Raw genomic sequence first — 23,144 nt, forward strand, 5'->3', positions numbered from 1 at the left:
CACAGGCAGGGTGAGATGAAGAGGTTGACAGAGGGAGAGGGAGGGAGGAAAGGGTGGGAGACAGAGGCAGACAGAGTGAGAGCAAGGGAGGGAGGGAAAAGGAGGGAGAGCGATGGAGAGCGAGGGATGGAGGGAAAGGGAGGGAGAGGGAAGGAGGGAAAGGGAGGGAGTGCGAGGGAGGGAGGGAAAGGGAGGCAGACAGTGGGAGGGAGACAGAGGGAGGGAGAGGGAGACAGAGGGAGGGAGAGGGAGAAGGAGGGAGGAAAAGGGGACAGAGGGAGAGTGAGGGAGACAGAGGAAGGGAGAGGGAGGGGGTGAAAGGGAGAGAGACAGAGGCAGACAGAGGGAGAGCGAGGGAAGGAGGGAAAGGGAGGGGAGGTAGGGAGAGCAAGGTAGGGAGGGAAAGGGAGGGAGAGCGAGGGAGAGCGAGGGAGGGAGGGAAAGGGAGGGAGACAGAGGGAGAGGGAGGGACACAGAGGGAGGGAGAGGGAGAGGGAGAGCGAGGGAGGGAGGGAAAGGAGGGAGAGGGAGGGAGAGGGAGGGAAAGAGTGGAGGGAGTGCGAGGGAGGGAGGAAAGGGAGGGAGACAGAGGAAGGGGAGGGAGAGGGAGACAGAGGGAGAGGGAAGGAGGGAGAGAGAGGGAGGGAGAGGGAGGGATAGGGAGACAGAGGGAGAGGGAGGGAAAGGGAGGAAGACAGAGGGAGGAAAAGGGAGGGAGAGGGAGACAGAGGGAGGGAGAAGGAGGGAGGGAGACAGAGGGAGGAAAAGGGAGGGAGAGGGTGTTGCAAAGTCATCCTGTGCCCTGGGCACCCCCCAACTTTTTGCTGACTGGAACTGGTGGTAACTGACTCTGACTGACCCTGGGCTCTGTTTAACCAGGCCCAGGACCAGTGCCAAGCCAAAAGGAACACATTAGAACACAGTTAAGACACCCAACCTACACTAGGGTACACTCTAGTTTGGTGGGGTACCCCTGAAGTTGGCATGACCTACCACCTAAGCCCCTAGTATGTAATAGGGCAGGGGATTGAAACTACCTAGAAGTCTCCAGTATCCTGGGGCATTGCAGTTTAGAGGCCAGCAGATTCTCTGCACCTGCATGTGTGCAGTGCTGAAGCCTGAGGTCAGTTTAAAAGCTGCACTGGTGGCCAGGACAGTTTTGCAGCGTGAATCTTTCTGGATTCACTATGCTGTGCATATTCCGCCATCTTGTGGTTGGAGTCGGAAAGTGCTTTGTATTTTTTTTTTTTTTTTTGCTGTGGGAGGTTGCGAAACCTAATCCCTCTGGTGAGGCTACAACCCCCATCGTGTGTGTGCAGGCCCTCAGATTATTTTTTCCGCCATGGAGATCGGAGGTGCCCCGAAGATTTCGGGGAAAAAACAGCAACAGACGCAGCAGGCAGAAGAGGCCCACCAGAAACTCCAAGGAGATAGGTGGTAATGACAGAGTTGCATGAGGGAGAAATCTTGAGCAAAGCAGCTTGTTTGGCGCTGCTCACATTATTCCTCATGCAGCAAGGCAAGTACACTTGGTTGCCTTTACAAAACTGTCCTCAGACGGTATGGGGATTTTCTGCACTGAGCGAATACTTCATCCACAAAGGAGGTAAGATTTTCATCTTGAATGTATGATAGCATCATGACGGATAAAATGCTCCACGCACACGCGCAGGGCTTTAAAATGTAAGCCGGATTTATTTAAACAAATTCGGAATATATACTAGTCTGTGTAACCTGCCGGTATTTACAGCACCGTGCGGGTACGCATGCAGGATTTTGGTACTGCAGTTCAAAAGCACAAATATTCAAAAGGCGTCCTGGGAAGGGATTATATCCCAGCCTTTATTTCATTTTCACACATATAGGGTAAGGGGTGTAGTTCTGCATTAAAAGACAGTTTAACCTCTTAACAGTGGCCAGCAAGCAGGGTGCTTAATTCCCGACTATCTACCTAGTGGGCATAACAAATATTTATAGAAAGCACCCAGGGCCCCAGTTTAACCAGCGGCAAAGCCAAACCTTTTGGTTTGCACGTAGCCCAATTCTCGACTCGGCCCCTGCCCCCTCCCTGATACACATAGCATCAAGGAGGCTCCCAGCATTCCACTGTAAGGGCCATAAAACTCGCCTGTTCCTGGAGATGGCATGAGGCCTTCATCGACCTCCAAGGCCTCATAAAGCAGGGCCTTATCTCTGGAAAAGCGCATTCCTGAACAGCCTGGCAGAACTGGGCCTCGAAGGGGTTTTTTTAGGTTCTCAGTAAGAGTCTAAATGAATTAAAGCGCTTCATTTCCTTCCAAAAGGGGAAATTGGCGGTAAAGGTGTTTTTCTCTGCAAAGCCCAAGAGCATGCTATATCTCATACCATAGGGCAACATTTAGCAGTTACTAAAGCACTTGGCTATAATAATGCACTGCAAAGCTTTCACAAGAAATACACGACAAAGCATTTTGTGCAGGCAGTACAAAGCAAGGGTTCACAGCTATGCTGTGCACAAGCCTCAAAGATTGCACTGCCAAACAGTCGCTGATAACATAACACAGCGACCAGGAAACAATTATTTACGATAAAGCATAGGGCATACATTAAATGGAAACCTCATTCTTGCGCAAACAGGCAGGCGCTGGCAAAATAGCACTAAGTACTAATATGCCCGCAGTGGCTAAGTTCCCTACTGGGCCACTACATTAACAAAGCTAAATTAGTAGGGGGCCTTGTACTTTAAGCCTCATATACATAGACAAAGGGCCCAATAAGACAAAGCAATATGTGTTCACAAATGCAGGAAACAATCTTGCGGCACAACGTTTGCAACATATAGGTACAATATTTAGGTGTTCACAAATGCAGAAAACTATCTTTGCGGCACAACGTGAGCAACATATAAGTAAAATATGTATGCACAGTTTTCTAAATTAGATCGCAAAATAGTGATTGATAGCTAATGCACTATGGACGCTATCCACAGCAATATGTGTTCACAAATGCAAAATAAATTATATTTGCGGCACAATGTGTGCAACATATAAGTACAAAATTTATGCACCGGTTTTAAAATTAGATCACAAAATAGTGATTGATAGCTAATGCTCTATTATGCTATCATATACGGTATGGCCTCTCCATTGCTGGTAATTTAAACTTTTACTTGTTACCTAAACTTTTACTGGTTACTGCAGTACCTTCACAAGGTTTATACACTACATGAATAACAGGGAAAGAGGCAGGATCACAGATCATGCTTCGTCAGTTACTGCGCCAAATCCGAACAATGTTTATCAGCTGGCTACATAGCATTGTAACAGGCGATGCAAGGGGGGGACCCCTTACTACGAGATATACACGCAGTTGGGTAACTTGGCCTACTAGGCCTCCGAAGACTCTTAGGTGGCAAATAGGAGGCTGAAAGGAGATACATTCTTCCTATTCCAACATGACCAGGCACATTATATCAAAACGGATACAATTGGGTGCATACTGCTATATTGGTAGGTATGGGTGTATGCATATGCGTGCATATAATACGTAGCTACATGTTATATTGTGGGGTGCATACATGTAGATATAAAGCCAATCAAGAGGAAGATTCACCAAGTACTAAGGTACAGGTGAAGTTCTATGTATGCAATTTTCAGACATGTGCATATATGGATATTTATATGTCTGTGTGTGTATGTATATATATATATATATATATATATATATATATATATATGTGTGTGTATAGATATATAAATACACGTATTAAGCAAAACACAGTATTACATATGCAAACAGTCCATGTATGTGTTTTAATATACACATATATGCCCCCCTTTTTACCGGTAACATGCACCGCATGGCACCGGGGAAAAATATAAATGCATAAATACAAATACGCTGGAAGATAGAAACACTTTTTTTCTATGGGGAGCCCATACAATGTCTTTTGTAACACTGTCACACAAGACATTTGAAACACATACCTACTCCCTCCTCTATTCACCACTACGGGACGGCACAACCATGTTTTAAAACTGGCGTGTGTCACATAAACACTATGCACAGTCTCTAAGCACAACAGGCATAGTTTTAATGGGGAATTGAGTCTCACACAATAGGACTACAAACCCCAGAAGACAAGTACATAGTTTTTCAAACGCTAGACAGCATTACCCCACCACAACATGTACTTGCAACACAACATTAAGTTGGCTACAATATCAATGGCGAATCACCTTCACTAAGGGGACTGATCGCCTCGAGATGCTGGGGCATACCACAACTACAATCCTCTCATACACATTATGGGTGGTTTACTGAGGCCGGTGTAAAATGTACAACATACATAAGGCCTATAACAGACGGTGCTGCAGATATGACACTATGCATACTCTAAATGCACTGTCACTTCTAATCCTCTCATACACATTATGGGTGGTTCACTGAGGCCGGTGTAAAATATACAACATACATAAGGCCTATAACAGACAGTGCTCCAGATATGATACTATGCATACTCTAAACGCACTGTCACTTCTAAGGGGCAATTGAGTCTCACTCAGCAAGACTACAAACCCCAACATACAAGTACATATCTACGCACGCTACACAGCATTCATTTCACCAAGGCAATATGTACTTGCAGCACAACATGGTTTTGCTTCTATAACAAAGACTGATTCAGCTTCACTAAATGGGCTGATCACCATGAGAGGGGTGGGCTTACCACAACCACACTCACCTCACACACACTACGGGTGTGGCGAGCCCTAAAAAGGTGGAAGTCTTCTCCTACCACAGAGACTGATCTTCACACCATAAGGATGCCGGCAGCTCTTCAAGGGGAGTTAGCCACCGATTCCAATCAGAAAGCCGGCAACTGAGGTTCACTGCGGCCTTTCTGAACACCATAAAGAAGCCGGGGGCTCTTCAATGGAGTTCACCGAGACTTCCAAAGGTATCCCATATGGCCGGCCAACTGCGGTTCGCCGCGACCATAAAATTCGCCAACTACAGTGGGGGGTGCACACCCTTCCACCACGTGCTGCACATACACACAGTAACACAAACGCATTCAAAGCAATGCCCTGAACATTGCATATGCCTACCCTATAGCAAAGTAGTTTGACTGGGATTATGTAGGAACACGTACCCCACATCTGGCCCACTGGAGGGGAGCTCCTACTCACCACAAGGTATAAGGGCAAACGTAACACACACCTACCACGGCGTGTTCCCGTTAAAACTACCATTACCATCCATAAGGGCAGAATGAACACAAGCAGGGTGCAGTTCTTGAGGCTTCCTGCCTACATGATAGAAACTACACATGGTCTGCACACAGCACAGTGAAAGGTTACGGTGTTCTCCCTTGCACGGAATTACAAGGCAGCTCAATATCAAATAACACCAGGCAATAGCCTAATTAAAATTACGAGACCATTCGCAAGTAGTTAGCCAAAAGGCCCACTGTGCGCGATACACTCAAAGGGCCGTCACCTTCCTTGAACCCAGTGGCCAAACTAAGTCCAGGACAACTTCTCCTGTACAAGTCAATATTTGGATAGACCACATGGGTGGAGTATACTTCGTAAGGAAAGGATAAGAGCACACAAATGTGGGCCTCTGCATCAAATACGTATATTAGATATATAACTGATATAGCATCAGGTACGTTTATATGTACAAGCGAAGGCAGATAATAGGGTAAGGCCTTTCATCTACCCTCTTTTCTCTCCTAAGAACATTAACAGGACGCATAAGCAGGTATTAGCGCCCATGTTCTAAAATACCATAACCATGGAAGTGTGGTAACAAATTTCAACAGGGCATCAGCATACCCCTGCAGTGGTCTGGGCTACCAAGGTGAGCATCAGACAAGAAATACGTACTCCCGTAAATCAGCCAGGCACCCCAAAAAACCATTAGGCCTTATCTACTTATGGTAGTAAAACCGGCCCATTGCATCAAAAAAAAAAAAGAAAAAGAGCTTGTGGTTGGTAAGGACGATTTTAAAAATAGCACGCACAGAATATAACAAGGAAATCAGGTGTTAGCCTTCACAAGGATGAATGGGCCTAGGACGTTTAACCATTTGAATAAAACATTCAAGGGGGTGGTTCCTGGTCACATGTAACATTATTAAAGCAAATACAGATTAATACGCAAAGTAGTACGTATATGGGTACTTTTCCTCAAAGGAAAGCCGTATGGATACCTACTAGGTAAACCGGTAGGCCAATAACTAGCAGGATGGGCACAGGCCCACTCTACCAGGAAGAAGGGTGCAACAATAGCCTTCCTGGCTAACACACCCTTTCAAGACATATGCCTGGCGGCAACATGGGCTTCAGTGCACACGTTCACGAACCACTACGGTGTGGATATACAAATAAAGAAGGAAGCACAAGTCGAACAGAAGGTGCTTCAACATATATTCAACAACCAACGCTCATCTTCCACCCAGCCGCCGCAAACGTAACTAAACCGCTACAAAGTCTATGCACAGCATAGTGAATCCAGAAAGATTCACGCTGCAAAACGAATAGTTTCTTACCTGTCGGTGTAGTTTTGCAGCTTGAAGATCTTTCTGGATTCACTAGCGAACCCACCCACCTCCGCCAGAAAGATGAGGCTGGAGAAGCAGGTGGTAATACAAGGATATATATCTATATAGATGTTTGCATACGTAGGTAGACACGTACATGCAAAAAAAAAAACAACAACAACAAAAAAAGCAGGTGTGTACATGTCAATATCTATATTATATTTATTTAAAAAGTCACCCTTTTAAAATCTACAAGTGTCCCTGCACTCTCAGCCCCTTAGGCAATATATATAGTAGACTTACTAAGCAATAAGACAAAATCGCAAGGCAGAAGGGGAAAAAATAATCTGAGGGCCTGCACACACACGATGGGGGTTGTAGCCTCACCAGAGGGATTAGGTTTCGCAACCTCCCACAGCAAAAAAAAAATAAAAAATACAAAGCACTTTCCGACTCCAACCACAAGATGGCGGAATATGCACAGCATAGTGAATCCAGAAAGATCTTCAAGCTGCAAAACTACACCGACAGGTAAGAAACTATTCGTTTTTGTAAACCCTAAATTGTGACCAAACTTGACTTTGGGGGTAGGGGCCCTAAAAATTAAAAACCTACCATGTTTTTGCATATTAGGGACCCCCAGGGTCACCCCTAGGTATCCCAGGGGTGGGCGTTCAGTTATCTATAAGGAGCGCCCTTATAAAATGAGTCTTTAGAAGCCTGGGTAAAGTGAAATTTTACATTTCACTCCCCACATTGTCTTAAAGAGGTGCTCAAATTCGACTTTGATGCTGGAAGAATTGGGTAAGGGTGATCTGCAATATTTCTGCAGATTCAGAACCCCTGAAGTCTCCCCTAGTTGCACAGGGGGTGGGGGTCCAGTAGAAATTATGGAAATACTTATAAAATATGGTTTTATAAGCCCTGGTGCTACAAAAGTGGCGCAAGTCATTTTCCCCATTGCAGACCCCATGGCCCATAGGTTAACATGGTAGTAAGTGATTGATTAATAAATATTGATAGGAGAGGACTAGCCGGACCATTCAAAGACTTCCCAGAATGGTCGTATTAAATCCAACAATATTATATTGTTGAATTTCTCCTAAAGTGTACATACAATAAGGTATAAGACTTTCTTGTTTGTAAGTCCAAATTCAGCATTTCAGTGGTCTGCCCTGATTGGTCAGAGTTAAGTGGATTAGCCAGGCTGCTGGGAGGGCAGTGATCTGTTCTATAGGATTGCCAGGCGAGGAGGTGGCGTTGTAAACAACGCTCTTCAAAGGCAAGAGGGGTGGCCTGAGTTTTAGTCCACTATGACAGTCGTGACCCAGAGGCAGGACTAGGCTTAAGAAAGGTATTTGCAGATGTTACTGGGATGGTCCATGGAAATGAGATATCCCAGGGGGTGTGTTTAGCCAGCTCTTACCTCCTTGCTGGAAAATCAGCCATTATGGATTTGGAAGGATGATGCACTCTTGGACAAACTAATGCCACACTCAACCGGAAGTGGTCATAACTAGGAGGAGTTGCCCTGCTCTCATTGGTCAGCAGTGACTTGGTGCTTGACCCAGAGAATTTTGAATAAGTATCTGAGAGGGGCAGAGCCCTCCAGATCTGCTGCTTGAAACTGAATGAAGCAAGAAGTGCCCTGCTGAAGATTTTGCTGTGTGCAAGGAACTCTAAGGCCTGACCTATGAAGACTTCACCCTCTGAAACTACAGCCATGTGGATTACCTTGCTGCCAAAAGACTCAAGAGTGGAAACTCCCTGCGAGCTACAGGTTAACAGAGCTCACCTGAGCAGCCCCACAAAGAATTCAAAGCCTGGAGTACCAGTGGATTTGTAAGGGTTTTGTTCAAGTGGATTGCGGAATTGAAGTTTCACATTTTCCGGGACACTCTTGGAGATTCCAGAACCTTGGATTGTGTGTTGGATACTTGGGGCCTGCAAGCAGAACGCCAGGAAGGTGTTCTAACTGGACCCCACTTGCTGAAGAAGGCAGCCCACTACAGTGGTGAGAATTCTTCAGAACAATTTATAAAGGTGTGTTCCTGACAGAGAAAACGAAATGACTTAAAGGGGCACAGTTGGTGCCATTTAAAAGATACAAATATTACCTATTTTTATAAATTGGTGTTGGATTTTTATTTTGTGTGGTGTCTTAATTATTTACTGAAATGGTGTTTTTAAATGCTTTACATACCTGTCTTTGAAGTTAATCCTGTCTGCTCGCAGCCACGTTACCAAGGGTTGAGCAAAGGAATACTTTTCTAAGACCTATGCTGAGTCCTATCATGTGTTAGTGGCCTTATTGCCAGTGGCAGACCTACATTTGCCCCTACCAATAACCCACTTTCCAACAGAGGGAGACTGAGGGAGGGAGAAGGAGAGGGAGAAGGAGGGAGAGGGAGGGAAAGGGAGGGCTAGGGAGACAGAGGGAGAGGGAGGGAGGGAGGGAGGGAGACCGAGGGAAAGGGAGGGAGAGGGAGACCGAGGGAAAGGGAGAGAGAGAAGGAGGGAGGGAAAGGGATGGAGACGGAGGTAGACAGAGGCAGACAGAGGGAGAGCGAGGGAGGGAGGGAAAGGTAGGGAGAGGGAGGGAGCGGGAGAGGGAGAGAGCAAGGGAAAGGGAGGGAGGGAGAGGGGAATAGAGTGAGGGAGAGGGAAATAGAGTGAGGGAGAGGGAAATATAGTGAGGGAGAGGGAAACAGAGAGAGAGGGAGACAGAGTGAGGAGAGGGAAATGGAGAGAAAGGGAGAGAGAGAGAGAGAGAGAGAGAGAGACAGTATGAGTGAGTCAGAGGTAGAGAGGGAGTGAGACAGTCATAGTGAGTGAGACATAAGGAGAGAGGGAGTGAGTGTGAGTGAGACAGGGGGAGACAGAGAGACAGAGGGAGAGAGGGAGAGGGAGGGAGAGAGAGGGAGAGAGAGAGAGGGGAGGGGGAGAGAGAGAATGAGAGAGACAGAGAGAGAGAGAGAGAGAGAGAGAAAAAGACAAAGACCGAGAGAGAGAGATGTATGTATGCTGGGACTGGTGTCTCAGTGGACGAAGGCGTCCGCTGCAGGGACCTGTGATCTACCTCATGATCACAGGCTTTTTGTTGTTGCTCTAGTCCTGCCCCCGCCCCCACTGACCCCACCCCACCGGTGCGGCCCTCGGACACAAACCACACTGTAAATTTGGCCCTCAAGAGAAAGTTTGTGAGCACCCATGATCTTGACCTTTCCCTTCAGATGATAATATGGGTTACATTGAGCTCATTAATAGAGCTGCTGAATACCGTCGGGTGGAGCTCCATAAGGAGAGGCTAGAAGAGGATTTTATATTAGAGACCCTTAGTTCATCTCAAAGGGCTACACAAACCTTACCAATGTTAAAGGCCCTGCTTAAACATATTGATGACATCTTTTAAGTCCCTGTCAAAGCTAGGATCATCACTCCCACGGTAAAGAAAAAATACTGTGCTGTACCTAATGACCCAGTATACATTAAGGGACAGTTACCTTTAGACTCTTTGGTCGTATCTAATGCTCGTAAGAGGGCTAACTCCCAAACCACAGGGGACACCCACATCCGAATAAATAGTATAAAACATTGGATGCTTCTAGTAAATGGATAAGCAGAACAAATATGAAGCCAGTGTACAGATGAAAATGGCTTGTATAACCCATAAAGCGATTCATTACAACACACCTAAATATCTCGCCCACAAAATAGAAATCACAGGAAGAAACAGACTTGTCAGGAGTGCCAATTATCTGCTCCTGAAACCTCCCAGGATTTGGAACTCCCTTCCTGCAAACATCAGAAAAATTAGAAACACAACAACATTCAAGAAAGAAATAAAGAACTTTCTTATGAGGAAGTTCCTCCCATAAACAAGACAATCGAAACCGAAGACTTGTCATGGATTTTATGACCATAGGATCTGATTTAACCTCTAAGAAACTCTACCTCAGAACTTTATTAACTCAGGTCTTAACTCAATATCTTACATGTTGCTTTTCTCGATATTAATCTATAATTACTATATCTAAATCGCCATTACCAAGTCAGCACGTCTTACTGCTCTTTGTACACTGCATTTGTAATCTATACCACATGATGTTAAGCGCTCTGATACCCATGGGTCACGTACGCGCTATATAAAACTGTTAATAAATAAACAAATAAATTGCCAACACTGCACAATTATTGCACATTAATTCGATTAATGAACGCCACGATCGGGAATTGCTCACCCGGCGTTTGTGAAAGTTGGAGCCAGCATTCTTTAAGGAAGGCGGACTGAACCCCCTTTTCCATCTGCATAAAGAACACTGCGTCACAGCAGTTTATCAAGAAGAAATTGGACTACATCCACTTTTGAGGCTTGTCATTGCAGCAGTGCCCTATTGTTCATCATTAAATAAATATAGACACACATTCACCTTCACAGACAATGAGAATTTGTTGGTCCTGAGGAGAATCCCCAAAGTGTGGGAGATTCGAACCGCGTAGATCATTGTTTTGCTTAGGCCAATCCGAATATATTCAGTTGTGAAATTGAGGATCTATTGTGATTGGGCAGATGGCCTTGTATTATAGGTAAGGCTTTATTGTGTAGATAATATCTTATTGAAAGAGTGTTCACTGTAAAATAGGTGGTGTTAGGTTACCCCAGGGTGGGCACTTTGGTGTGTATCTTGTGTGATTGATGATTAGTGTATAAATGTATGAGTCTGTCACAGTATATTTGTTGTGAATATAGTTTGTTTTTTAGAGATTGAATGAGCAGTTGAATTGAAAATGGGGCTTCAAAAAAATAATTTATAGTGATTTTGTATATTTGAATTTTCAATTGTGAATAATTCTTACAAAAAGACACTAAAAAATGATAAAATGTTTTGAAAAAGTTGTTGATTAAAATCAAACTGAAAGAGTGGTTTTGCAAGGGCAATTGTTTTGTTCATTGTGCCTTGAATTAATGTGCAAATAATTGTGCAATGTTGGCAATTTGTTTTGTTTATTGATATTGTGGCGTGGCCTCACTGCGCTTAAGCCAAACCCTAGTTGTTTTCTCTAGTAAATGGATAGCATCACCAGTGGCTAATAATTGGTGCATTGCCAATGTCCAGCCATTTCTGGCAAGATATGATAGGGCTCATTATGATGAACTCCAGAAGCTCATTGAGTTCCTGACGAGCATAAAGCCAAAGCAAGCGACCTTATTCAAGAGGGTAAATTATTAACCAATACCTCTATGAGATGTAAATGTAATGGTATATTTATATAGCGCAGCTATCACTCTGAGGAGCATCTTGGTGCTGAGGAACGGAAACCCCGCTGGAAAGAAGAAATGGTTTACTGCAAGATGGTAGGGAAAGGAGATCAGATCAACGTTTTGCACAAAGTGTCCAGAGCGCTGAAGATCCAGGTTTTTAGTGCCTTCCTAAACAGGGACTCTGATGTAATTTGGCGGAGTTTTGGGGGAAGTTTGTTCCAGGCCTCTGAGCCTAAAACCGTGAGCGATGTGCCTTAGATCAGGCAGATAATGCGGCTCGGGCCATCAACAAAAGCGTACTGCTTCACAGACGTGCTTGGTTGAGAATTTCTGGGTTGAGCTACAAGCCTCTATCCTTAATCAACCCTTTGATGCACAACATCTCTTTGGCTGTTGATGCATCTTTAGAAAGGATGAAAAAAGACACAGAGGTTGCTAAGTCCATGGGGGCCTTGCACACACCTTTTGGCACAGGTTCCTTTCGTTGCTCATTCTACAGGGGCAGCGCCAAAAATATCTCTGCAGACAATGTCTTCTCCTCTTACAAGGGCAACAATCAATCAACCTCTTCAAGAGGTTATTTTTGTGGAGGATAAAGAGGAAATAATGGCAGGGGAAGAGGCAGAGGTAATTCTACACGCACCTCCCCTCCCAAAAACAATAAACAAAGACTTTTTCCCATACCCCCGATCATTCCACTCCTGTCGCTGGACATCTCTCACAATTTCTACCCATTTGGAACACCATTGCATCAGACAAATGGGTTCTACAAATGATCCAATCTGGTTATTGCCTTGAACTTACAAGCACTCCACCCAAGCAATCTAAAGCAAGAAGTTCTTTCATTGCTGCAGAAAGGTGCAATAGAACTAGTCCCTTTCCAATATCAAGGAACAGGAGTGTACTCCCTATACTTCCTGATTCCCAAAAAGGATGTCTCTCTCAGACCCGTATAGGACCTCAGAGAACACAATCTGTACATTCAGTCGGACTATTCTTACATGGTAACACTCCAGAAAGCACTACCTCTCCTTCAACAAGGCGAATTTCTATCCTTCTATCCACTCTGGATCTAAAGGACGCTTATTTCCATATACCAATACACTCTGACCACCGCAAACACCTCCGGTTTGTGGTAGCAGGGCAACATTATCAATTCAAGGTCCTACCCTTCGGAGCCACAGCTGCTCCCAGGGTTTTCCCAAAATGCTTGCCAGTAGTCGCAGCCCACCTGAGAAGACAACAGGTTCACGTCTTCCCCTACTTGGCTTATTAAGGCCAGTTCACACAACAGTTGCGTGCGACGCACAGCGAAAACTGTGCAACTACTTCGCCAGCTCCAGACCAAATCCCATCTCCAACCCTCAGTGTCTCAAGACTATCTATAGACACACACAAACCTGTAGCATATCCAACTCCAGCCAGACTCCAGACATTTCAGAACGTACTATTATCTCAGTTCCAGCCTCAACACTCCCTACCAGCTTGAATCTTGCATTCTCATAGTTCCCTATGCAAGACTTCCGATGCATCCCCTACAGGAATGCTTGGCATGTCAGTGGAACCAGGCTCAGGGTCAGTTATCAGCTCTAGTGTTGGTAAACGGCCGCACCCATTGCTTTCTGCAGTGGTGGAACACACAAAACCTGTTAAAGGGGCCGCCCTTCAGCAACCCGGTCCCACAGACAGCGCTGACGACAGACGCATCACTATCAGGTAGGGAAGCACATCTCCAAAACCACACAATTCAAGGTATGTGGAGCCCCCAACAGAAACAGCTTCACATCAATCACCTAGAGCTTCTAGCGATCTTTCTGGCTCTCAAAGCGTTTCAAGTTCAGTTTGTACGCAAAACCGTACTAATTTCTACAGACAAACATGACAGCCATGTACCACATTCCCTCCAACTGTCCCAGCTAGCGCAGAAAAACTGGAGATGGGCCATTCATCACAACATCTATTTCCTGGCAGAACACCTCCCAGGAGTGGACAATCAGATGGCTGATTTGTTAAGTCGACAGACACAACAGATCCTCAAATGGGAAGTACATCCTCAAGTCCTCCTCCTATTCTTCCAAATGTGGGTATTCCCAAACATAGACCTATTCACCATGCATCTAAACGCAAAATGGCCAAACTTCACGTCCCGGTATCCACATCCATTGTCCAAAGGCAATGCACTTTGGATGAATTGGTCAGGGATATTTGCTTATGCTTTTCCGCCTCTCCCACTCATTCCATGAGTGGTTCGGAAACTCAAGCAAACCTCCCTGACGCTAATCCTGGTTGCTCCCACATTGGCACGTTACCCATGGTTCACAACCATATTGGAACTCTTAGTAGTTCCTCATCAAAAACAATGTCTTTCACCCAGTCTCCTTACCCAGAGCCATGGCGAGATAAAACACCCAGATCCCAACCAGCTCAATTTAGCGATCTGGCACCTGAAGTCCTAGAGTTTGGTTATCTAAATCTAACTCCAGACTGTATGAACATCATCAAGGAAGCTAGGCGTCCTACCACAAGAGCCTGCTCTGCAGCCAAGTAGAAGTGGTTTGTAAATTTACTGTAACAACAATCACATCAACCCGCTTGATGCTTCAGTACAAAACATTGGGGGATATTCTCAAGAACATGTGATAACTACCGCAAAATCAGCTTAACACAACTTTTCACATCGCAGTCTATCATGGGAAAATAACTCTGTGTTAACGTGGTATTCACAACACGGCGGTACCATACGATAGTTACATGATAATATGTCAAATGACCGCGATAAAAACAACGCGATGCCGCAAAAACGCCAAACACAAACGCGAAAGTAGTAGCAATGAGGCAAATCGCGACACAAAAATCTGCGATAACCAGCGATAGGCATGCAATTCCCAAGCGTCATGTGGAAAAATGCTCCATAACAGTAAAGTACAAAAATTGTGAGATGACAATGTACGAGCATAACCCTACATCCGTGATGTGAATGACCATTGTCACGCATTATATAGGCATCTCCTCACAGTCACAATGTACATTGACATGCAGCCTGCATGTGAACTGCGCCAATGCTGACACATGCATGGACACACTGCGAAACTGCATCCCCCGTCACATTGCAGAGGGACAAACAACCCCTCCTGCACACAGACGTGTCATGACCATGATCAATCAATTATGACAACATGGATGAATGTAGGGGCAGTGACTCCGCTTACGTACATGTTGCCTATGTTGTGGGACCTGAGTCACAGGGGGGATCCCTGCATCATGGTGGTGCATAGCTGACCCCAAAAGGAGACCTGTTGTCATCTGTAGGTCACAAATGGCAGCCAAATGGAATGAACTCCGACACATGTGAAACGACGAAGAGTAGGATATCCCACTAACTGTGACATTCAGAACTGGCAGTTAGAATATGTGACACCACAAACAGCCTCTCTGCACAGAGGTGAAACACCCACCATCCATGAAAAAAAATCGCAAAATCGTTAGCAATACATGTCACACCCACACCTGTCTGAGTGACATACACTTAGGGAATGTTTTTTTGGAAAGCATTTATTTGCACTTGCTGTGCCTGTGGTCATTTTGATTGCCAAGGACTGTCACAATGTGACGTGTTCATCTGAAGAAATTCGCAATGATGGTGTCCCTGCGGGCTATTCCTGCTGCGGCTGCAGTGGGATGTGTTCCAAAAGCCTCATCTTCATCATCATCATCCGGTGCTTCTGGTACTGGTATCCATTGTGCCTTGCTGCGTGCACATATGTTGTGCAACACAGAACATGCAACAATCATCTTGCACATGATGTCTGGGCTGTACAGGAGCCTTCCACCTGTGATGTCCAGGCACCTGAAACATGACTTCAACACCCCAAATGTGCGATCTACGATGCCCCTGGTGCGTTTGTGGGCTGCATTGTACTGCCTATGGGCCTGTGCGTTCGGGGCTTGGAGGGGTGTCTTCATCCAAGCGCAGAGTGCATATCCCTGGTCACCTGTGACAGTGCAGAGAGACATGATGTGTTGTCAGGCTCACTGGTTCATTGGTGTGTGATCTGTGTGACTTTGTGATTCCTGTTTAAAATGTACTGCTTGCTGCAAGTGAGCGGCATCAATGTGTATTACGTAGCCTCACTGCTGAGCCTCCCTTCCAGAGCCTATTCACTAGTGAGCTTAGTGTAATTGCATCACTTGCACCCCTACGGCACACCATTGCGATGCCTGTCTGCGAATCTCCAGATTTTTGACAACGACACAGTGATGTTGTGCGCTGAAAGTAGGCGGCCACGTGTGTGCAGGACTATGGCAATGACAGGGCGGATACAGATGTAGAGTTCATGCCTGGCTGAACTCGCCATGCGGCTGAGGGTAGACCTTTGGCTCATGCTGCGGAAATAGCGACACACACAACAGTTGGCTTGTAGAATCCCCGGACCCCGGGCTGGCTTGTGCACCCTCATGTACCCTTCGGCCGAGGCTGCACTCCGTGGGCAAGCTACATAGCAACATTGTAAATTGCGTGACGGGTGGCGCAGACACTACACCTGAGACATACGCATTACTTACTTCTTTAGCAAGGACTAAACTCAACCACGCCCAGAACCACGTGTCGAATGACCACACCCCTACACCATACTGTCATACTCAGGTCCACTCCCTTACTCTCACAGGGGGGTCCGACACAGCCACATGTCCCAGGTCTACCTTACTGCCTGAGGTGAGAAGGTTGCCTCCGCTGTACACAGCACAATGTAATGTTGTATGGTCTGGGGTCCTCATGCATACATAATGACCACACGGACACACAGAGATAATTTGTGTAACTGGCTATGGGCACGTGCACCTGCTACCTTTTATTGCCATGGTCACATGTCAAGTGACGCCTGTGCTGGATGGATTTTGAGTAGTGTAAGCCACCCCTCAGGGGTTGGTTGGTGCTGGCAACAACTACAACAGTGATCATACAATCAGAAGTCAAAAAGCACAAACAGTAAGGGTCCAGGACTGGAGCTGCACAGAGTTAGTAGCCCCGGATGCACTGCGGCAGGCACAGGCACACCCGCAAGGGACGGTGACTTGCTGTGCACTGAGATAGAGCCATGAGAGCTGAGCGGGTCCTCCTTGATGTCCAAGGAGAGTGTTACGGGGGACAGTGGAGGTAGCCATCCAGGGCATGATGCAGAGGGCAAAAGCAAGCTGAAACAGGCATTATGGAGGAGTTAAATGCTACAGTCTCCTTTTCCCACCATGTCAGTATCAACTACATGATGAAGACAAGCCCCAGGCCGTGGACTCAGACACCAACAAACTTCAACGGGAGAGTGTCCATGACTCCCGTTGCACAGTCAGTGGCACCAGAGCAGGAAGGGGATGCAGTGTGCGATGGGTCCTGTACAATGATATAAACCCTGCAATGAACAAATCAAGACTCAGTTCAAATTGTTTGTCCTGCTCGACCGCAGTGTGTGCCGGAGGAAGTGGTCAGCAGTGGCCCATGGCCACGTGTTGTCGGCTTGCGATGCACAGAGTTAGTGGCACCAGTGCAGTTGTAGGTAGTGTTCAATCACCTCCTTAACTGGAAACCTTTTGTCCTTTGGACTGAACCGCTTCTTCCTCTTACTCCTCTCCTTGCGTGTATTGATATCAACTCTGCAATGCACAAATCAAGACTAAGTTCCAGTTGTGTGTCCTACTCGACAGCAGCTGTGCAGCCAGCTCCTCCTGGATCTCTAACACACAGCATTGAAATGGTATGTGGAGAAGATTCCTGGTTGACCTAGATGGAGGCACCAGAGCTGGGCGGGTGTGCATCCTGCGACGATGCCGTGTCCTGCCTGAGACGGACTGGATAAGATTTGTTTGAGACCTGCTGGACCGGTGTTCAGGCCTACGGAAGAAGTCTGCAAGGGCCCACAGACACGTGTGGTCAGAATGCTATGCACAGAGTTGGTGTCACAACCTCGAAGGGAGTATAGGGATGCCATAAAGATGTACTCTGCCATTGTGCAATCAAGACTCAGTTCCAAATGTGTGACCTACTTGTCCGCTGTGTATGCCGGTGGAGTGCGTGAACGTGAAGGGAGTATGTCGGGCCTTGCTCGCGGAGTCTGCGATGATCTGAGGAGGCTGCCAAGTTTGCGGGTCTCTGGCTTGGAGCTAGCACAGGCACTTGGTGGACACTCTTGGAGACACGCCGGGGTTGTCCGGTAGGCAGTGAGGCTTTGATGCACAGGGGTGGAAGAGACTGGTTGGGGGACCAGCGGCCTGGGCAGCGGCATGCACACAATGTCAACGACAATGCAGCACACAGCGTCTGCCTCGTGGCGGGGTGAGAGGCGCCGCCCTTACAGACATGTTGGCCATTCCAGAAGAGAACCACTCCCAGGGCTACCTGCTTTTTATTCACACCCCTATGCTAGCCTGGCATTTGCCGGACAAGCCCACTCCGCACACGCTTACAGGGGCGTCATAACTGGCTATATTTACAGCATATTCCTCACTGGCTGGGGTGATATGATTGCATCCACTGTTCACAATACACCAGCATTATATGTCGACATTTATATTTCTGTGGTCTGCATACTGCAGTCTGTCCAGCACATCCACGCCACACTTGGCAATGTGTGCATTCTCATTCAGGGGTCACTTGTCTCCTTCGCACATGCCTGGTTGCCACCTACCTCCACATTCCACTTGTGTGTGGCTGATGTGCCATGCCGTTGATGGCTCATGTACATTTCTAGCCCAGGTTTCCACAGTAAGTTGTGCTGTTGTGCCTGGTGGGTGGGCATGTTGTTTGGCATGTTGTATGTGGGTTTGTGACATGTGCATTGCCAGAGTTGTGAGTTGCGTGGATGTGGAGTTGAGGTGTGTGGTGTGTTCATTTGGTACTTACCAACGGGCACTACATTTCTGTAGGTGCCATCCTGGAAGTGCCAGTTGATGATGGACTGCCGGAAGATGTATGAATCATGCACACTGCCTGGGTAGTTGGCGATAATATTGGTGAAGAGTTCCCGGTGGTCCACTATCGCCTGCACATTGATGGAATGCGTGTGCTCTCTGTTGCGGTAATTATGTGCAGGTCGGCAGGGGGCACAAGTAGGATATGTGGGCAGTCAATTGCCCCCAATATGTGCGGAAATCTGGTTATGGTGTAGAATCCTTGCTTGGTCTCCAGCTGTTCCTTTGCAGTGTGGGGGAAGTTTAGGTACTGGGGTACCAAGCTGATGATGGCATCCAGGACAGGTTTGAGGAACCTTGATAGGGCTGGCTGTGAGACTCCTCCAACTCTGGCGGTTGTTGGTTGGAATGTCCCAGGGGCCAACACGTGCAACACAGCAAGCAGCTTTGTCTGCGGAGGTATGTTGGTTCTCCACTGTGTTGGTACTGGCAGCCTGTGGGCAATCATGTTCAAAATGCAGAGGATTGTTGTCCTTTTGAGTTTGTAGTGGGCAATGGCAAACTCTGGTGTTAAGTCTGTGAGACTGGTGCATTTCCTGAAGGTCCGCTGTCTTTTTCTGCGCTGCCTCTGTGGTGGTCCGGGGGGCGTGGTGGTAGTCCGGGGGGTGGGGGATGGCTGTCCTGTGGGTAGTGGAGGTGGCTGTTGCGGCCCTTTTGGGGCTCCAAGCTGCATGATGATTAGTCCATCGCATCTGTTGTTCTTCAGGTGTGGCTGTGGGCTGGGCTCCCTTTTCTGGTGCAGGTTGTGATCCGACTTTACACCAGGTCAGAGCAGGTGCTAATTTCCTGCTGCTAACGTGCCTTAATGCCTGTTTTGGGATCTTATCGCCGATGAGCTGGTCGTTGAGAATGTTGAGGTGTGGTGTTGTCGCTGATTTTTGCTTGGAAATGCCTACTCTGCAACTTATAAGCGATAGTTTCCGGGGTCGTCTGTGGAGATGTATTTTGCGGCTGATATCACAGGTAAACTGGTGGTATTGGCTGTTAACACCAGCTTGTGACTGGGGTGATAGATTTATTGCGACCTTGGCTGTGATAAAGTGCTGGTAACTCAGCGATAGATCCTTGAGAATATGCCCCATTATATGCTATTTGTTGCATCTACAAAATTCCACCCTAGCATATACATCTATCTGCTTATATCTTTCTGCAACAGCTGCATACCTTTAAAATAGTCAGCATCTGTCTCTTTTTCGAGTACCTGTCATTAAAGCATTTATGGAGGGACTCAAAAGAGTTATTCCACCGAGTCGTCCACCTGCCCTAGTGTGGAATCTCAATATTGTTCTCACTAGACTAATGGGTCCACCTGTTGAACCATTGCACAGGTGTGAACTACAATTTCTTACATGGAAAGTGGCTTTTCCAGTTGTCATCACATCACTCAGACGAGTCAGTGAGGGGCTTCTATGGCATTCCTAGGGAATATAACCATAGACGGCTTATGTAAAGCTGCAACATGGACTACCCCTCACACATTCACAAAACATTACTCGGTGTATGTGTTGGCAGCACAACAAGCTAAAGTAGGCCAGGCAGTTTTACGTACACTACTTCAGACTACTGCAACAGCTACAGGTTAGCCACCCCTTTGGGAGATAACTGCTGTATAGTCTATGCAGCAAAAGCATATGATCTACAGCTCATATGCCTCGAAAGGAAAATTCTACTTACCAGTATGCATCTGTTCTTGGCATGTAGAGCTGTAGAATCATTTGCGCCCACCTGCCTCCCTCTGTACCTATACCTATTGCAGTTACATCATACTTAGATACATACATTCATGGACATCTCCTTCTAACTACTCTTTCTGACTCCATTATCACCCGCTGTGGGAAAACAATCTAACAATGGAGTCGATGCCCATGTGCACTATCACCTAAGGGAGGAGTCACCTACCTCATGACTGGAAAGACTTCTTTGAAGAAAAACATCCGGGCCCAACACTAGATGGCGATCTATGCAAAAGCATTTGATTCTACAGCTCTACATGCCAAGAACAGATGAATACTGGAAAGTAGTATTTTCCTTTCCTTGGTAGATAGGTTAGGATATGTCACAAGTACATCAACAAAGTATTCATCATTTATAATTAGAGGCTTGGAATTTGCATTCAATGATGGTTGATCTGCTCTTCTGTTCTTAGACAAAAGTTGAGCAACTAAATACTCATTTCATTGTGCTAATCTGTATAATGACTTATATTAAACCCTTATTACATGGTAAATCTTTAATTAAGCATGTTACGGAGGACTGTCTTTAGAAGTGAGTGATCCCATTGGCCGTTTTTATTAGAGAGCTCTGTATGCAATATATCACCAATGAATAAATCTGAGTATCCCGCCATTCATCATGTAATTAAAAAGGAAGGCTCCCACTAGGACAATAGTAATTAGGTGTGCCTCTGCTTTATCACGAGCGAACAAATTAAAAGTGCTGCCAAATGTACCACAGTGAAAGCCATAAAGCTGGCTATGTCTAATGTGACAGCGTATATTCTTTACATTGGTCTCCAGATGCAACAAGGTGTTACAATGTTACAATTATCTGAAACTATAACAGGCACTGTATCTGGGGTGGTATATGCTTGGAAATAATACCTTTAACACAGTGTACAAGTTTTGCTATTGACTGCAGCATTTAAGACCAGACGAGTCAGACCAATCACTTGCTTTGACTTGATTAGTATAGTTTAAGGGGATTACAACATTAATAAGTGCATCTGAAATAGGTGTAAGAAAATAGCAGGGCATAGATTAAATACAAGAATCTCTTTGGACTTCGATATAAATGTATTTTGATTCATATTCCACACCTTTTCACTTTACCGCAGTGTGTGTGGGTGCGCACACACACACACACACATACACATGATCTGTCTCACTCTTTAGAGTATTAGACCCAGATTTACTAATGCTTTGCATCTGGTTTGTGTATATTTTGTATTACAAACTTGACACAAAGCGTTATGCTGGGATTTACTCTGCCTGGTTGATGAGCTCTAACAAAAGCAAAACCAGTCCTGGGTTGCTTATGCTCCAGTTCACAGAGGAACAGGCCTGGCAGTTCAGGTTGAACTGCCGTATGTGAGCAGGGTCAAGACTTGTCTTCATATGGCTGTGTCCAAACTGAGATGGCACAGTGTGCAAAATAACAATTGATATAGATGCGGCCCGAGTATGTGACAGTGGCTGAGATTAATTCAAGCATTCTATCCATTATTTATTGGATGGTGTCTCAATGTAAGGCACAGTTGCTGGATGCGGATCATGCATAGTACATGGGCGATCCCATGCATCCACCCATGGGGTTTGATGCAAATCCCTATCTACAAACATTCATGTACAGAGATTGCACCCACAACATCCGCCTCCGTGCGGCAGGCATAACGTGGATAAATGTTTTCTTTTCTCATTGTTTGTTCAACTTTGCATGTATGCAGCATTGTACAGCAGGAACATTGTTAAAGGATAGCATTTGCATTGGAAGGATCCGCAGTGTTTTGATATCTGTTTTTCTGTTTACTTTCCAGTACAATTGATCCTCACTGCTTTGATACATCAGAAAATCCCACAGTATTTTGCCCTGCTCCCCCTGCCTTAGAAAATGGATATGTAAAGGTACGTTTGAAGACCATATACTTAAACAAAACAATGAGGGTAATTATCAAAATCAATCATCATCAAAAATTATTCAATCAGGTATCAAAAGGAGAGTTAGCAGAATACATACATTATTTGTATGTGTCGGTTTAATTCCCATAAGATTCGAACATTAAACACAAATGAAGACATTGGTTTGTATGATAATGTACATATTACAGTTGAGGAAATACCAGCTCCTCTGACATAACAGATGTTGAGTTTATGTTCTGTGTTGAAGCAAAACTGCTACCACAAGGTTAAAAACAGCACACAGAGTTTTGTTCTGCACATCTGAGTGAACAAACGTTTACTTGTACCCTTCTAGTTCCTAAGCAGATCCTATCCTAATGGGTAGAATGCAAAGTGCAAGTTACTCGATGTGGTTTGCAAATTGTTGATATTTTCCCCTGCTTTGTGTGGATAGTCAATATTCGGATGTATGTCATTACACCGCATGCTTTTACAACGCATGCCATTACGACGCAACTTTTACAATGCAAGTCGTTACAACGACTTGCGTTGGGGGGCGCTGGATAGTGAATAGTTTAATTTACTATTCCTACTCCAGTCCCCGTGGATAGTAGGGAAGGTGTTGGATAGTAATTAAACTATTCCCTATCCTAGAGCGCCCTCCAGCGCAATTCGTTGTAATGACTTGTGTTGTAAAAGTTGCGTTGTAATGGTAGTGCGTTGTAATGGATGTTTCCCCAATATTCTGTATTATAAAATGTGCTGGTCCCACCATTCC

The 23,144-nt window shown here is 45.8% G+C and overlaps 1 protein-coding gene across 1 annotated transcript in view; it reads left to right on the forward strand.

Moving 5' to 3' along the window:
- Window positions 1-23,144, forward strand: part of C7 (complement C7) — a 413,756-nt gene that overhangs the window by 225,721 nt on the left and 164,891 nt on the right. The window contains exon 13 of the mRNA XM_086960581.1: window positions 22,285-22,372. Within this exon, the coding sequence (XP_086816707.1) occupies window positions 22,285-22,372 (88 nt within the window). The remainder of the gene's footprint in view (window positions 1-22,284; window positions 22,373-23,144) is intronic.

Source organism: Lissotriton vulgaris, chromosome 3_1 (assembly GCF_964263255.1).
Source record: "Lissotriton vulgaris chromosome 3_1, aLisVul1.2, whole genome shotgun sequence".
Lineage (NCBI taxonomy): Eukaryota > Metazoa > Chordata > Amphibia > Caudata > Salamandridae > Lissotriton > Lissotriton vulgaris.